This window comes from Salmo trutta, chromosome 3, assembly GCF_901001165.1.
Source record: "Salmo trutta chromosome 3, fSalTru1.1, whole genome shotgun sequence".
NCBI classification, from domain to species: Eukaryota; Metazoa; Chordata; class Actinopteri; order Salmoniformes; family Salmonidae; genus Salmo; species Salmo trutta.
In genome coordinates, this window is record NC_042959.1 from 45,395,311 (window position 1) to 45,412,773 (window position 17,463).

Sequence of the window (17,463 nt, forward strand, 5' to 3'; positions counted from 1 at the left end):
ATAAAGGGGGCGTATAAGCAGACAATGACAGCTCTTACAATATTCAATGATTACATTTCCCTAAAACAGGCTATAGGCTACATGTGCACCACCAAGTCAGAACAGTATGCTAAATTATGAGGGGAAAATGGACCACATTGTTAGGGTGAGGCACATGGGCTACTAACAGCTTACTACACAACATACTGTATACTTAGTATTACTTTCTTATCTACAGTATACATATCTCCCTGGCATATTACATCATTCATGCAGCAGCATACAATACATTTTGGACTCACCTTGTTGTGCTGTGCTTACTTGAACAGGAAGGTGGTGCGGCGGTCCTTCGTGGGCAAATTTTGTCATCAAAGTCTGGCACTCTCTGGATTTATGGTGCTTTCAAGACAACTGTGAACTCTAAAAAAAACAAGGTTGAAATTGTTTTATTTATTTATCTTTATTTAACTAGGCAAGTCAGTTAAGAACAAATTCTTATTTTCAATGACGGCCTAGGAACAGTGGGTTAACTGCCTGTACAGGGGCAGAAGGACAGATTTGTACCTTGTCAGCTCGGGGATTTGAACTTGCAACCTTTCGGTTACTAGTCCAACGCTCTAACCACTAGTCAGTGATCTTCAGGTTGAAGCTCTAGAAAGAGGACCGAGTTCCGACTTGCAATTCTGAGTTGGATGACCGAGTCAGAGCTAGTATTTTTCAGAGTTCCCCGTTGTCTTGAACTCACTGAAGTCTGAGATTTCCCAGTTCCGAGTTTCCAGTTGTTTTGAGCTCAGCAGAAGTTATGCTGGATTGACAGAATGGCCAATGTTAAATGTTTATCCTTTTAAACTTGGAAAAGAGACCCTTAAACCCAAACTTGGACCACACACCCACTCCACTGAATAGCAGGCAAGTGATTGCTTTGCACTGCTTGCAGTTAGCCACTGATTCCTTCCAAACCACTCATTGTTGAATTTGCAATTTCCAACTTGTTGTGTAACGTTTATATCCAATGGCCGATGAGCACCGATACATTGTATCTATAATTTCTCTTCATATGACAAGGATTGAAAAGGATTTGCCAGTAGGTTGTCGACATGATTCATGATGATGACTGCTAGCTTGCTACTTTTGAAAGTATGATGTTGACATGATCAATCCAATCAAAGCTACTGTAGATATGTGATTTGATGTAATTTTATCTGTAGCCAATGACCTTGAGCCGTCTTGGATGGGCACTTCTAATGTAACTCTATGGCAGCACCCAAGGGGCATGAATTTTCTAGCTCTACCTGTATATTTTGCGGTGACGTAGTGTCCCCATGAGTGAAAGAACATTGAGCCAATTACAGCGCAACTAGAGAACATTACCAGCCCCACGCTCCGTATATTCTGCTGGCTGCCCCACCACCACAGAAAGCACTGAGCTAGGCTGAAACACCTGCATGTTGGAGCTGCCTTACTCAAGAATGCAAAAAAGAGACCATGTTTGTATGCAGCTTTATTGACTCAATGTATGACATATTTTTAATTTACATTGTTTGCAAACTGATATGACACATACTGTATTAATGCCAAAATAACATGCAAACAGGCAACAACAAAATAAACTGAACTGCCCTGAATGACAGGTTGCCACTGGACCTATCTAGTAGCTGCCCACAGAAACGGTCCAGTGCCCTGATCAAAAAATGAAATCCAAGTTCAGAGATTCATAGTACTATAGGGTAAGACCCCTTTACCCATCCACCTGTATCTCATTGAAACCTAATGTGTATTGTAATTGTAGGTTTTGTCTCAGCTCAGAGGAACCTACTCTGACTGTATGCACATTTTACAGTGTGGCATTGAGCAATAGTGATGTCTATATAGCTGGATATCCCCATCTAGTGGTTGATATCTTTAATGACAGTACATTCAAACTTTTATTTGAATGTGTAAACGCAAGTGTTCATTGAATGACTAGGAAGGTGCAATTGAAACTTACATATATAATTTATTTTGATTACTGACATTACATTTTTTTATATACTGTAGCAACTGCGTAAAGCACTTGTTCATTACTTCTGAGACGGCAGAGTGTCTTATTATCAGGATCGGTGGGTCCCCCACGGGACGGTTGAGCTAACATAGGCTGATGCGATTAGCATGAGGTTGTAAGTAACAAGAACATTTCCCAGGACATAGACATATCTGATCTTGGCAGAAAGCTTAGATTATTGTTAATCTGACAGCACTGTCCAATTTACAGTAGCCATTACAGTGAAGGAATACCATGCTATTGTTTGAGGAGAGTGCACAGTTATGAACTTGAAAAGTTATTAATAAACATTAGGCACATTTGGGTAGTCTTGATACAGTTTGAACAGAAATGCAATGGTTCATTGGATCAGTCTAAAACTTTGCACATACACTGCTGCCATCTAGTGGCCAGAATCTAAATTGCGCCTGGGCTGGAATAATACATTATGGACTTTCTCTTGCATTTCAAAGATGATGGTACAAAAAAATACAAAGAAAATGTTTTTTCTTTTACCAGATCTAATGTGTTATTCTTCTACATTCATTTCACATTTCCACAAACTTCAAAGTGTTTCATTTCAAATGGTATCAAGAATATGCATATCCTTGCTTCAATGTGTTAGATTTGGGTATGTCATTTTAGGCGAAAATTGAAAAGGGTCCGATCCTTAAGAGGAGTTTTAGTCAAACAATTTTCACAACCTTCCAGCTAATGTCAGTACATACAGTCATTACATAATTGCATATGTTTGTACATTTTGTCCTCACTTAAACCTGGCAATTAGCTAGTTTTCGCCTTTCCCGCTACAAAAAGGCGCAGTGGGCAAATCTTACTTCCACTACTAAAGTATGGGAACACCTTTTCAGTGAATTTGTCTTTGAAGGTGTACAGAGTAGTGTTCTTGGTGAGGTCGCAGAATGTCACCTCCCCTTTGTCACAGTTCAGTAGTACTCGGATCACTCGTGGGCTCTCATCTACCTTGATCTGGACGTGCGATTTTATACCTGCTTTGTATTTCCCACTGATGTGTTTGATGATCCACAATCCACTCTGAGGCTCCATTTTGACTTGCGTCTTGCGTGGCATGGACTCTTTGGCTACTCCTAATATCCAGTTATCATTATCTCCAACCTCCACATCCCAGTAATGGATGCCTTTACTGTACCCTTCAGAACCCAACACTCCTACATTATGAAACCTTTCGGGATTATCTGGGAGACTCTGCCTCTCGTCACAGTATGTCATAGTGGTGAGGTCATCAGAGAGTGTGAACTTAGTGGACATTGTGTTCGGATCCATGGTCACAGTAGCTATAGGGATGTGTGCAGAGATGTTGTATATTAATATTGAACTATATTGGTGGGAGACATACAGTAGAGAAACCCATTTTGGGGGGAAAAATGCACTCACTGTAGTCAACAAACTCAAACATCTTCTCCCAGACTTTGAACTTGAGAGATCCCACATGTTTGGCCATGTCAATCAGTGCTCCTGATACTACCTGAGTATCTTCAGTATCTGGGAATGTGCAATCGGCTCTATGGTAAAAAATGGATGGCGTCAGTGGAATGGAAAAAAATATTAATATTTAGACACTTAAAAAAAAAAGTGATTTACCTGTTAAGTATGGCCTTGTAGTTCTATAAAAAAGAAAGAGGACAAATGTCACTTTTAATATCAAGCGACTGTGAGAGAAACAGTTCCACAGCAATGGGATTTTTAACATTTTGACAGACCCCCTTACCTGCAGGAATGTGATATTGTCAACTTCCATTTCCTTATCGATAACTACAATCGTCTCTGAAAGGGTTGTGAGCTCTCTGGTCAATGCCTCAGCTTTTTCTTGCATCACTTCAGATTTCTGCTGTTCTTCCTCTCTCAGGGCAGCTATCCTGGCTGTCTCTTCCTCATCTAGGAACTGGTGGAGTTTCTTAAACTCTCTGCTGATCTGCTCCTCTGCACATTGGGCCTGGCCCTACAATAGAACATATTCGACTAAACTTTCAACATTGCTCAAACGCTCACTCAAATGTTGATGTTAATTAAAATGCATTATAACAGCTACCTTTATGTGCTCCACCCAGCTTTGATGACACATCTTGGCTGTGTTCTTGTTTTCTCGTTTGCTCTTCAAAGTGGAAACCACAGCCTGGATTTCACTCTAGATTGGAAGTGATAATTGTCAAACATCTGATTTAGTTACCCACACTGTAAAAAAAAAAACGTGTTGATTCAGCTTCAAAAATCAAGGCAACCAGATGCAATACCATTTTTTTGTTTGTGCAACATTTGGGCGTATTAGCTCAACCAACATTCACAAATTTGTTTGAATTTTAGGTTGAGTGAAAATACAATTCAACATGCCCAAATGTAACTAGAAATCGTATTGCAGCTGGTTGGTTGCCTTGGGCCTTGCAGTGAAACACATTTCACTGCACCTATCCGGTGTATAATTTAAACTGAACAAAAATATAAAAGCAACATGCAACAATTTCAACGATTTTACTGAGTTACAGTTCATATAAGGAAATCAGTCAATGGAAATAAATTCATTAGGCCCTAATGTATTCATTAAGCCCCACCCACTTGGGAGCCAGGCCCAGCTAATCAGGAGTTTTTCCCCACAAAAGGGTTTTATTACAGACAGATATACTCCTCACAAGACAAGACCAACGGAAATTGTGCTCTCAAAGACAGTAGATAGTGGTTTTCATCCTCTCTGGTGCTGTGCTCTCCTCATCAATGTCAAAAATGAAGGAGCGTTTTTGTGCAGTGTCTTTCGTCATTGCCTTCCACAAGCAAACATGAACTTGCAATTTTACGCAACAAGCTTTTTCAAATTCAGCTACATATTTTTTTTTAAAGTCCACTCAACTCAGACAATTAAGCTGATTAAGCAATTGGTTTTGTCACTGAGGGAGATACATTGCCAGTTAAATGAAAGCAAAGTAAACAAAAAGTTTACAAAATGGTCTCACCTTCAAATCAGGCACAGCCTCCTCAATGGGATAACAGTCATGACCTTTATGTTTTTTTGATGTGTAGCAGACAACACAGATGGGCTGTTTATCGTCGAAACAGAAGATTTTAAGTTTCTCCCCATGCTGCTGGCAGTTGTTATCAGATCTGATGTTTTCACCCCCCTTCTGTAAGGAATCACAGAGACTCTTTAAGGCGAGGCTTAAACTCTGCTCGTCAGATGAACACTCTTTTTTGCATACGGGACACAGCGGATTCTCCATATCCTTCCAGTATTTCTGCAGACACTCCTCACAGAAGCTGTGGCTGCATTTGAGGACCACAGGGTTCCTGAAGATGTCACAGCAAACGGGACAAGAGAGGTGCTCCTCCCAGAGAGACAAACTCGCAGCCATTCTTTTTCACACACAGGGATCGTCTGTGCTATTCTTTCCCCGTTGGTTGAAATGGACCTCACCCACAAGTTACCAAGAAACGAAACAGAAACTAAACTCCCTCTGCCTCCGTGCAGAAACTCAGGCTTGGACGTATGTACAGTATAGTACCTACCGATAGGCAAAATATTGTACAAACTACTGTTTTTTTTGTCCATTGTGTATTTCAGTTTGCGGAATATTTAGTTAAAAGCCTGGAATAAATAAATGGGCTACCTATAATTAAATTGTACATATATTTAGCTTCTATGTGGTAAATGGTACGTGTGTGTATATAGATTGTGCATAGGCTTGTCTCCCACATAAATCTTCTCTTTGTGCCAGACTGGGTTCAAATGCCTTTTGTTTATTTTTTTCTGTATTTATTTATCTGTATATGGTACGTATGTGTGTATATATACAGTGTGTATGTATGCATTTATGTATGTATATTTTTGAAATGTTTGAATAACCTTATTTACTATTATGTATTGATTTTTACCTTACATTTTTCACTCTTTATGCGATGCGTAATGCAGAGAACACCAGAAGAAGAAATCGAATTACCACAGGGAATTATTATTAATGTTTGTTTATGTGCCAATTAATCCCATAAGGGATGAGTTGCCAAATGACGATTTGACACGAAAATGAAATGTTACTCATTAATTCATACTAGAGTGACATAAAACAACGACCATTTTGTGAGGACTTTTACCTATGTGAGCACACCTCTTTTCCACTGGATGTCAGTAAGTATCCAGACATTGCAAAAAGCAATGGTTATTAATGGTGAAGACGCGGAAATTCTGAAGGTATTGCTTATTAAAACGGCGTAAAAATAAAGACATGGTCACCTCGTCACACTGTTGTAATACAGTATGTAACATTTTACCTTTAAAATCTGGTGGAAAAAGTCACAGTGAATCCCATTCAGGGTAAACCTGTCCCAAGGTATGCTTTAATCTTTTTAGCAAGCAGTTCCAAGAGCTTCTACTAAATGTTATTGTCTGCCATCTCTCTTTCTTTAAGATGGAGTGGCAGGCAGGCAATGCGATGGACCCAGGCTTAGTGATTCATTATTTATCTCACACTGTCCAATGTTCTCCCTCCCAGGCAGCTAGGAGCCTTATTGGGGCTGAGGATGGCTGTCAATACCCCTAGGTTCTAATGGGCTTAGGCAGTTTGAGATAGTGCTCTCTCTTACTATTATCCCTGGGACTAGTCTCAGTGACGGATGCCTTCTGGGGAGCATCAAGACCACTCCACCAGTCTCACACCACTCTCAGGGTGTTACGGAGCGGACAGTACAGAGTGTTAGTGTGTTGTGCACTTCCCCAGGGGTCCTGGGAACAGGAGAGGGTGCAGAGATGTTGTATATTAATATTGAACTATATTGGTGGGAGACATACAGTAGAGAAACCCATTTTGGGGGGAAAAATGCACTCACTGTAGTCAACAAACTCAAACATCTTCTCCCAGACTTTGAACTTGAGAGATCCCACATGTTTGGCCATGTCAATCAGTGCTCCTGATACTACCTGAGTATCTTCAGTATCTGGGAATGTGCAATCAGCTCTATGGTAAAAAATGGATGGCGTCAGTGGAATGGAAAAAAATATTAATATTTAGACACTTTAAAAAAAAAAGTGATTTACCTGTTAAGTATGGCCTTGTAGTTCTATAAAAAAGAAAGAGGACAAATGTCACTTTTAATATCAAGCGACTGTGAGAGAAACAGTTCCACAGCAATGGGATTTTTAACATTTTGACAGACCCCCTTACCTGCAGGAATGTGATATTGTCAACTTCCATTTCCTTATCGATAACTACAATCGTCTCTGAAAGGGTTGTGAGGTCTCTGGTCAATGCCTCAGCTTTTTCTTGCATCACTTCAGATTTCTGCTGTTCTTCCTCTCTCAGGGCAGCTATCCTGGCTGTCTCTTCCTCATCTAGGAACTGGTGGAGTTTCTTAAACTCTGCTGATCTGAAAGTGGGAGACGTACTGTATATAAGTGGACATAGTGGATGCTGAGCAGGGTTCAATCCCCCATTGCAAGGGGATGTCATCCGGAGCCCGCTACGTAAACCACTAGGTCTACGTCAAACTCTTTTAAACGTCCCCTCTTCCCTCTCTGTACCGCCCCAGGAGCTGTGTAATGAGATGGACTCCAAGCTCCATGCCTACACAGACGTGAGGAACGCCATCCACAGGATGTTGGAGAGCAGCAACGTGACCCGGGGCTCCAGCACTGAACACAGCCTCTGTATCCTGGAGCAGAAGTGGGCTACCGTCTACGGGAAAGTACAGGATCGCAAGGTGAGAGTGAGACTTAGGCTGCTCCCAGATCTATGTGCTTTAGCCAACTCCTCTGACCATTGTCAACATTACATACAGGGTTGTGTTGATTAGGGCATGCAACAATGTTTTAGCTACAGAAAACGGAAAGGAGCATTTCTTACTGGATAAGTTCAGGTAGTCCCTCCCTTTTTCAGTCAGTTTTCTTCCAACCCAGATCTGGGACCAGGCTAAGTGACACCGACGAGGGGCCTAAGAACATGATGACCCGTGTAAAAGTGTGATATCTGTTCTGTTCGTAGGCTAAGCTAACCGAAGGGTTGAGCCTGGCAAAGGAGTTCCACAGTAATGTCCAGGAGCTGTTGACCAGGATGGCCAAGTATGAGGAGGCCATAGGAGTCCTGCCTGCCCCCAGCTTCGTCCTGGACACAGTCTGTGGCCAGCTTCAAGACCACCGGGTGGGTTTGTGTGTGTGTGTGTGCCTGCATGTGAGTTTGTGTTTGTGTGTATTAGCATGCATGTGCACATGCATTTGTGTGTCTATGTGTGTGAGAGTATGTGTTTGTGCATATGTGTGTGCATGTGCGAATGATGTCTGTGTGTGTATATGATAAATCATAGTGTATTTCCCCCCTCAGACTCTGGTGAGTGAGGTGAACTGCTACAGTGAGAAGAAGACAGTGGTGGAGACTGCAGGCTCCAGGCTGACCGAGCTGAGCAGGAAGGAGGACTGTGACGTGGTTCACAACCTGATCATGACCGTACAGGACCGCTACAGGAAACTTCACCAGCGCACCACAGAGAGGGGCCGAACACTAGAGGACGTCAAGAAGAATGCAAAACAGGTATAGATACAGAACCATCTCTGAAATATAGTTTTTTTGGTAATTATGAACTATTCTGTATTTTCCACCCCACATTATAATTTTTTCCCCGACATCCTCGGTCTATTAACTCATCGTAACCCTCCGAACAGTCTTAATGCCTCAGTTTCAATAGTCCAATTTAGAAGGGCACTCATGATAACAAGCACGCGTTATCCTCTAATATTTCAGTTCAGTGAATCTTGGCGCCTCGTAGTGGACTGGATGACTGAGGTGGAGCAGACGCTGGACACACATAAAGAGATCGCTGTGGACCACGAGGAAATTAAACTGCAGCTCACCGAACAGAAGGTAGGCCTAAAGAAATTATATAAATAATTGTAGCTCTTCTGAATATTTTTCAAGCTTGGAATGTATAATTTAAATCTATTGTTTTTGTCAATGGGATAGTTCAGCAAAATTACATATTTCCCTTTAATTCCTGTATTTTTCTGTATGTGTGCTCCTAGGACTTCCAGAAGCTTCTGCGTTCGAAGCGACCTATGTACGAGGCCACTCTAAAGAGTGGGCGGGGCCTCCATGAGAGCTCTCAGAGCGCCCAGGACAGACAGCACCTGGAGAACCTGCTCTCTGAGCTCCGGGACTCATGGGATACCATCAGTGGCAAATCCATGGAAAGGTGAGGGACACAATGCACTGCTGAAGGAAATGGCATTTCCACACAGCTAAAATTATTTTAAATACTGGTCCCAATTTGCTCCCTACCTCTTCCCCTAGGCCTTTGATATCTGTAGACCTGAAGGGATAGGATAGGTTCAATCCAAATAGTTGTGGACTATCCACAATTTTGCTTCCACCTAACAGATCTGCAAACATTGAAGGGATCTACAAACATCAAAGCCAAGGGTAGGGATAGGGAGTGGATTGTGATCGGAATCAATTTGGGCAACGCGGTTGGCCAACTTTGACAGAGTATATGATCAAATTGAATTTTCCTCAGGCAACACAAACTGGAGGAGGCACTGCTGTTTTCAGGCAGATTCACAGATGCTCTTCAAGCCTTGAATGACTGGTTATACAGAGCAGAGCCACAGCTGGCTGAAGACGTACCTGTCGGTGGGGAAAAAGACATGGTCAACAATCTGATCGACAAGCACAAGGTCATTTTTTAGATATTCTGTGTATGTGATTCGATAAGATATTGAGGCTTTCCTATGGACACCATGACAATACCTTTCTTGAGGTATGACGGCAATACAGGGTATGAAATTCCTCTCAAGCTGACATTCTCTTGGACTCTCTTGTTTCTCAGGTGTTCCAGAAGGAGTTGGGGAAGCGAGCCGGGTGCATTAGGACCCTGAAGCGCTCGGTGAGGGACCTGACCAGGAGCAGCACTGCTGATGCCCATTGGTTGCAGGAGCAGATGGACGAATTGGAGGGACGCTGGGAGGATGTGTGTAAACTGTCCGTATCCAAGCAGGCCAGGCTGGAGGCAGCCCTTCAACAGGTAACTCACCATACTGTCTTATTCACATTTTACGATCATATTTGACTTATCTTCAGTGTTAAGTAATGTACTTGTACAGTATGGACGGGGTATATCAAAGATCACATCTCGGATGAGCCCCCAGAAATTGTCCAAGTCAATTTCCCCCCTCTTGGACAAAAAAGTATATCCTTCCTAAACACTTTACTTAAAGCCTGCAGGTATAATGATTTATGACTTGTTATAAACATGCACGAGGCAAGGGTCTTGTTATGTCTTTCTATTAAGGACGGTTTATCTTATTGTCCTTTCACATGTGTGTCTCTGTCAGGCTGAGAAGTTTCACAGGTTGGTCCACTCCTTCCTGGAGCATCTGGCAGAGGCAGAGAGGGTGCTGAAGTACGGGGTCATCCCTGAGGAGGAGGAAGCTCTGCTGGCCTTTCGCAAACAACATGAGGTAGGTAGACATTTCGACCTAATATCACTGTAGCCTCCATTATTAAGGTGCATAAATAGCATAATAACAATTCATAGCAGGGCTTCAAGTTGCTTTAAAATTGTACAAATGAAAAACAAGAAACTGAAATCAAAACAAAACAACGCCAAACTAAGCAAAAGGACATAAACATGAAACAAAGAGTAGGGTCTGGGCTCAAGGAAGGGAAAAGGTGTGATGTGTCAGTGCATGACTGAGTGAGCAGGTATTGTGTGTGTCTGTGAGTAAGTGGAAGATAGTGGGTGCTTGAGAAGAGTGTGTGAGGATAGTGGGGTTAAGGGTAGACCATGATGAAGAGGTAGGGCTAGACTGAAAGATGGTGATGGACTCAGATGGCTGGAGGGAGGTAGTTTCAGTTTTGTGGTTGCCTTTTCAGTTTTACTGACTTTCAAGATGCCAAGCTTCTGATCATTTTGTATTTACTCATAGTTTTATAGTTTGATGGCATTACCCAGTAGACAGGCGGTGTAATGAGCTCTGTGTTTGTGCCGTGTGTCCAGGAGTCAATCACTTCCCTGAGCTTCCAGGAGATGGAGCTAGAGAGCATCCGGTGTCTGAGTGAGGAAATCCTGTCCTCCTGTCACCCAGACTCCATCATCACACTCAAGTCCTGGATCAGCGTCACCAAGATCCGCTACGAAGAGGTGAGTCCACTCTTACCTACTTAGGACTTTACGTAGGACAAAAATATAATGACTACGACTTAAGCGTTGTATCGGCGTAGCCTTATTTCTTTGAGGTATTTAAATTTGCCTTTGCGGAGCCACCAGAAAACACTGAGATCCGGTTTTCAGGGATACAGTATTTTACAGCCAAACTTCTGCTTCCCCTAAAAACTGAAGTGGGATCTCTGCTCAGGCGTCTTTCTGCACCTGCTACGCTAGGTTATATTTACATTGATCATCCCCCACAAAAAAAACTGAATGTTTGATCCATTTTGAAGAGGAATTGTGTTTTTGTTGCTGCCTATGATGTGCTAGCCGGTGCAAAGGGAATGAGTGAGTCGGCCAGCCAGACAGCCTGTCAGTCAATCTGCAGTCAGTCGGTCTGCAGTTAGTCCTTTTTTGTTAGGTGGTCTTGCTGATTGCTGAATACAGAATCCAGGTATAACTTTTTACTGGTGTTCCCTCTCTCTCTCTCTCTCTCTGATTCAGGTGCAGACTTGGGCCCAGCAGCAGGGCCAGAGGATCCAGGCCAGCCTGTCTGCTCTGGAGGCTGAGCGGGAGAAGCTGCAGCGCCTACTGGACTGGATCTCATCTGCCAAGGAGGCCCTCAACCTCAGAGACCAGGAGCCACCGGCTGAGAGCATAGAACACAACCAGGAACTCATCGTCCAACACATGGTATAGTACATAAACACAGAGTTTCACAGACCCAAACCATAGATTCTCTACGAGCTACAAACCATACAGAGCACAGGACTAACAAACACAGCTAAACAGTTGCAATTCACACAGTATACAATTACCAAATACATTTACATTTGACCTTTTAGTCATTTAGCAGACACTCTTATCCAGAGACGACTTAGAGTTAGTTAGTGCATTCATTTTAAGATAGCTTTATGGGACAACCACATATCACATAGTAAGGACATTTTCCCTCAATAAAGTAGCTATCAGCAAAGTCAGAGCTATTAAGGGGGAAAAAGTCAAGTGCGGGTATTAGTTCACAAAATACTATTGATTTTTTTCTTTACAGACTCAACTTCTTTTTAGTTAAGACTCAAATAATAACTCACCATTCCTCTCTCCAGGTATTCATGGAGGAGCTGAACCGAAAACAACCAGATGTAGAACATGCCACAAAATCCTGCAAACAGAAGCTGATCCCCAAACAGCAGGCTTCGCCGTGCCGCAAGGCACTGACAAGTAAGTGAAGGGTTAGGGTTTGCAACCTGTTGGCTTAGGGACTTTGTATATTATTGAATAACTGTTTTACTTACAGCACTAATCTGAGCCATATTAAAATGTTGACGTGCACATTTTTTGAAGGATTATGTCAAACATGGACAGATTTTACATTAAAGGCCCAATGTAGTCAAACATGTAATTAATTGTCTTGTGTTTTTATACTGTATATATTTCCACACTATGAAGTTGGAATAATAGTGTGAAATTGTGAAAATGATGATAATGCCTTTTTAGTGGAAGAGCTGTTTGAAAAGACCACCTGAAAGTTCTGCCTATTTTGATGGGATTGAGTTTTGGCCTGCCTATCGACATCACCGGGCGGTAAATTACTTAAAAGACTAAAGAGTTCCAAACCTCTCTGCCAGTAACTGCTCCTTTTCAGTCCCCCCCTCCACCCAATCATACCACTCCCAGACAGTCCTTGCTAAATTCTTGCTTGAGAAATTCCTCTTTGCTGTTTTTGTATATTTTTGACCACAGTAAGGTACTTCATTGTTCCCCAGAAATGATTTGATATTGAGATAAAACATTTTTTTAAATTGTTTTTATGTACAATGCTCCTTGAAGTTAGATACTAAGCTAATTGAGGTATCCATCTTCCTGTGTTTGCTCCAGAGAGGAGGAGCACTCTGAAACTCCAGCCTACAGTAGTCCCTCTCCCCCTGGAGAACCTGGACCCTCAGACCCCTCAGCTGAGTCAGCTGGTCAGCCACTGGCAGAAACTCTGGCTCCTGGCTCTGGCCAGACAGGGCCGCCTAGAGCAGCACGAGCAGAGACTCCAAGAGGTGACTGGCACAACATACTGCCAGCTATGTGTTAACTCTTTGCTTCACAGCGGTATGCTGCGTTCCCATACATGCTTTATGAACGTAGTTGTAAACGTTTGTGAGCAGCTATTGGTGCATTAAAGTGCATTAGTTAATACGTAAAAAATGCATTATGAAGAGTGTATTCAGAAGTGTTACCGAGTTTCCCTTTCAATAGCTTCAAATCTGGATCTAAATTACTCCATGTACAGTGTTAATGTCATTTGTCACTAATATTATTGATTTTCAACAAATAGATGGAGGAATTTGCGAATTTTGACTTCAACGTCTGGCGCAAGCGCTACATGCAGTGGATCAGCCACCTCAAGTCTCGGATCCTAGATGTGTTCCGAAACATCGATAGGGACCAGGATGGACGAATCAGCAAGAAGGAGTTAATCGACAACGTCCTGGCATCCAGTAAGCCCTGCCCTCATACCCACTCCTAGCCTCTCAGCGTCTGTCACTCAAACCCTATATCCATTTAATCAATATCAACGCCCATTCATTATTGATTTGATTTGTGTATAAAACTGCCACTTGGTACTAATGTCCTGGAGAGAACGATGGCCTTATTTAATCAGCAGAAACCTTCGATCAGTCTGTTATTAAAATGTTATTTAAATGTCATCTCCCATCACTGATTCAAAGTCTAAAACTTAAACAAATCCACATATTACCTTTTTAGAATTCCCCACCAACTCCCTGGAGATGAATGCAGTGGCTAATATCTTTGACATGAATGGGGACGGCTTCATTGACTACTATGAGTTTGTGAGTGCCCTCCATCCCAGCCGGGATCCCTACAGGAGGACGCTAGATGCAGATCAGATCAATGAGGAGGTAAAATGTCTCCCAGAGTTGTTTTCATGCCCATGATCTTCAAAGGTGTAACGGCATACAGTTCCACGTATTACACCTAAACACAGCTGTGTTTGATGAACGTTATCTGACTGACTGACTCCCGTATCTCCCTCAGGTGAGTCGACAGGTGTCTCAGTGCAACTGTCCCAAGAGGTTCCAGGTGGAGCAGATCAGTGCCAACCGCTACAGGGTGAGGGACCTTAAACCTTTTGATTGTATGTCGGTCATTGTAACAAGGAACATGTGTTGAATTGAACCCAGTGAAAACTTTGGTTATAGGGTTGTTAATGCCAGACTATTGAAACCAGTTATGTTTTTCGTTGGTCTCTGCTGTAGTTTGGGGATTCCCAACAGTTGCGGATGGTGCGTATCCTGCGCAGTACCCTGATGGTACGAGTGGGAGGAGGTTGGACAGCACTTGATGAATTCCTGGTCAAGAATGACCCTTGTAGAGGTTAGTGGAGACTTAAAGTAGGACCGCATTGATTGATAAATAATTCTCAATTATAAGGTTTTAACTTTTAGCTTATTTTCGTCTAATCTTGGATGTTGTCATTTCGTCCAAACCGTTTTGAAGTTTGTTAGCTGGTCATTTAGCAACGTCCAGAATCTCCTGGCTAGAATTTTTTTTATAGCAATGCTAGTGGAACAGCTTGTATCTGTTTTTAGCAGTGCATTCAAAAGCATGGGGACAGCACCCCTGGGGACCTGGGAAGCACTGTAGAGCTCTTTCCGCATGCTTTTAATACAGTCCATTTCCACTTGCATTGCATCCACTACATCCTCCAAAAACGCTTGCTTAAATGAAGCCAGATTCACAATGACCATTGATGTCTGTTATTTATTTCACAGTGAAAGGTCGGACGAACCTAAAGATAAAGGAGAAGTATTTATTCGACAACTCCCAGAGAGGAGGCTCGTCTAAAACCCTGACGGTCAGCAGGTCCAACTCCAGCCTGAGTCTCTACAGCAGCGCCTCGGCGCCAAGCAGCCCCCTAACACGCAAAGTAAGATCACGTCCATCATAGTGTACTACCAAACCCCGAAACACTATCACTACCCGTGTATAAGCCTACAAACCAACAAGGTAAGCTTACCACTGTAACTTTATACTAGCACCAAACCAACACACTCTCCTTTGTAGAAGTATGATAGTCCTCAAAGCAATAAGGTAAGATCACCTATTCATGTCATTGAGGTGGCTAGTATCATGGTTTGATCATCTCTATTCCATGTTCCAGGCCTTACTGCGGAGGAGTCTCTCAGGCGACCGCTGCATCCGGCCCAGGAGCTCCATAGCTGCTCTGGGGTCAGATCTACAGTTCTCCACTGCGGGGGATGAGGATTCTCTTTCACAATCAGGTGTGTACAGTAAATCAACCCTCTACGAACGGAATTTGACTTGCAATTATAGTACTGTTCAGATGAGTTCAACATGATAGCCCCTCCATTGACATAATGGCTTTTGTTTTTTTGTATTTTAAGAGGAAGCTGAAAGACTTCCCACATGATGAGGAAGGTATGTCCACTACGCGCATCATGTGAACGCTACAGTGATGAGCTCCACTACAGCCTTGGGGTCCAGAGAGAGAGAGAGAGAGAGAGAGAGAGAGAGACCAACAAGACAAGGCCTCAGTCACAAGCCCATAGACTGCCACTAAGGGGAACTCCACAACCTTCAGAAGTGATACAAAAGGGCCTGATACTCTATTGGAGACTGTGTTTGTAGGCTCTGTGGAGAGCCTCTGATTGGTCAGCTAGCGATCTGGACATGACCTCTGACCTAAACCTGGTCATATCCCGCTACACTCCTCGCTGAGTCATTGTATTGATATAGTCATCATTCCGATCATCTATATCAATATTCAACTTCAACACTGGTTTCCCAAATATGACAGAGTCCGAGTATAGAGATACTGGAACAGTCTGCATGGATACGAATTGCATGACGGCTATCAGTATAGCTTACAATCTAGCTTCAATATTTGTTTTACCCTGCGCCCTTAGAAATGATGTCAGGGCAAGCTGCGAATCAAGCAACGGTGCGGCCTGAAGCTAAATCACAAAACTCTACAAGAACAAACACGTGTATTAGCAGCAACTGGATTTTCATTTTCGAAGCTATATAAAGTCAGGATTTCATCATCTACTGTCATAATTAGTTCCTTTATGTTACTGTGTGTACTGCATTTCTCCTTTGAAATGAGTGGGTCTGTAAAATGCGCTCAAATGCAAATACGTGAGTAGGCCCTGTATTTAGTAACAAGACACAGAACGTCCAAAAGATGACGCCACAAACCTACACAGCCAATGCTTTCATCGTCTTTCACCATTGTAATTATTCTTCCATGACATAATAGAAACACTAGCTTGGTCCCAGATCTGCTTGTACTGCTTCGCCAACAACGTCCAGAGTAGTTGGCAAGCCAGCACAAACAGATCTGGGACCAGGCTAAGGAAACACTGCTGGCGGGGCCACATTGCATTTTCATGTTTCAACTTCAACCTGAACTGATGCTACACTGTCAGTTAAAGGTTTCTTTTTAACGTCCTGTTAAAGAATTGTTTTAAATGCTACATTGTAAGATCAAAACTTGTATGAAGATGGGCATGGGTTATTCTTTTGTTGAGATTATTTTCTCAGGTTTGGTTTTGCCTTTTGATGTTTAAGGGTTCAATGTTTAAGTGGAACATTACTGTGATATTGTAGATGTACTTTTTATGTTACTGCTGTATAGTGACTGGAGGTTTTATATGACAGGACATTTGAAAGTGATGTTCTTCACACATTAACTTCTCCCCATGAAATGCACTTTTTATTTACTGAACTACAGTCAGTGCATCGGTTTGGTTCTGTATGTGTGTGTGGTGACACATTTTCTGATTTAATTCACTTAGCTTCAGTGTTTAGGACTAGAGAAATAGACTTACGTTTATTTTATTACCGATGAACAACTGTTTCACGGGGTGTGACCCTCCCGAAATACAAAAGTTTTAGTTCTCAATGAGATCTTGACTTTCTTTCTTCCATTCTGCCTTAATTCGGACTATTTTATGCACAACCAACATATTAATTTACAGTTGAAGTCGGAAGTTTACATACATTTAGGTTGGAGTCATTAAAACTCGTTTTTCAACCACTCCACAAATTTCTTGTTATCAAACTATAGTTTTGGCAAGTCGGTTAGGACATCTACTTTGTGCATGACACAAGTAATTTTTCCAACAATTGTTTACAGACAGATTATTTCACTTATAATTGTACTGTATAACAATTCAAGAAATGTACATATACCAAGTTGACTGTGTATTTAAACAGGTTCAAAAATTCCAGAAAATGATGTCATGGCTTTAGAAGATTCTGATTGGCTAATTGACATA

General features: G+C 42.2%; 2 protein-coding genes across 2 annotated transcripts in view; one reads left to right on the forward strand and one right to left on the reverse strand.

Moving 5' to 3' along the window:
- Positions 1-17,087, forward strand: part of LOC115165414 (microtubule-actin cross-linking factor 1) — a 50,268-nt gene extending 33,181 nt beyond the window's left edge. The window contains exons 24-42 of the mRNA XM_029718504.1: positions 7,544-7,714; positions 7,996-8,151; positions 8,332-8,538; positions 8,749-8,868; positions 9,027-9,196; positions 9,518-9,677; positions 9,830-10,024; positions 10,335-10,460; positions 11,000-11,143; positions 11,654-11,842; positions 12,256-12,370; positions 13,028-13,197; positions 13,476-13,638; positions 13,907-14,061; positions 14,198-14,272; positions 14,419-14,536; positions 14,935-15,089; positions 15,324-15,444; positions 15,568-17,087. Coding sequence (XP_029574364.1) covers positions 7,544-7,714; positions 7,996-8,151; positions 8,332-8,538; positions 8,749-8,868; positions 9,027-9,196; positions 9,518-9,677; positions 9,830-10,024; positions 10,335-10,460; positions 11,000-11,143; positions 11,654-11,842; positions 12,256-12,370; positions 13,028-13,197; positions 13,476-13,638; positions 13,907-14,061; positions 14,198-14,272; positions 14,419-14,536; positions 14,935-15,089; positions 15,324-15,444; positions 15,568-15,593 — 2,736 coding nt within the window. The 3' untranslated portion in view covers positions 15,594-17,087. The remainder of the gene's footprint in view (positions 1-7,543; positions 7,715-7,995; positions 8,152-8,331; positions 8,539-8,748; positions 8,869-9,026; positions 9,197-9,517; positions 9,678-9,829; positions 10,025-10,334; positions 10,461-10,999; positions 11,144-11,653; positions 11,843-12,255; positions 12,371-13,027; positions 13,198-13,475; positions 13,639-13,906; positions 14,062-14,197; positions 14,273-14,418; positions 14,537-14,934; positions 15,090-15,323; positions 15,445-15,567) is intronic.
- Positions 2,626-5,508, reverse strand: LOC115176103 (nuclear factor 7, brain). Its single transcript, XM_029735918.1, has 6 exons — positions 4,981-5,508; positions 4,068-4,163; positions 3,747-3,977; positions 3,620-3,642; positions 3,413-3,540; positions 2,626-3,312 (listed from the first exon to the last, which is right to left on the reverse strand). Exons 1-6 carry the CDS (start codon positions 5,374-5,376, stop codon positions 2,783-2,785), a joined length of 1,404 nt encoding a protein of 467 aa, XP_029591778.1. The 5' UTR covers positions 5,377-5,508; the 3' UTR covers positions 2,626-2,782.
- Positions 17,088-17,463: the final 376 nt, after the last annotated feature.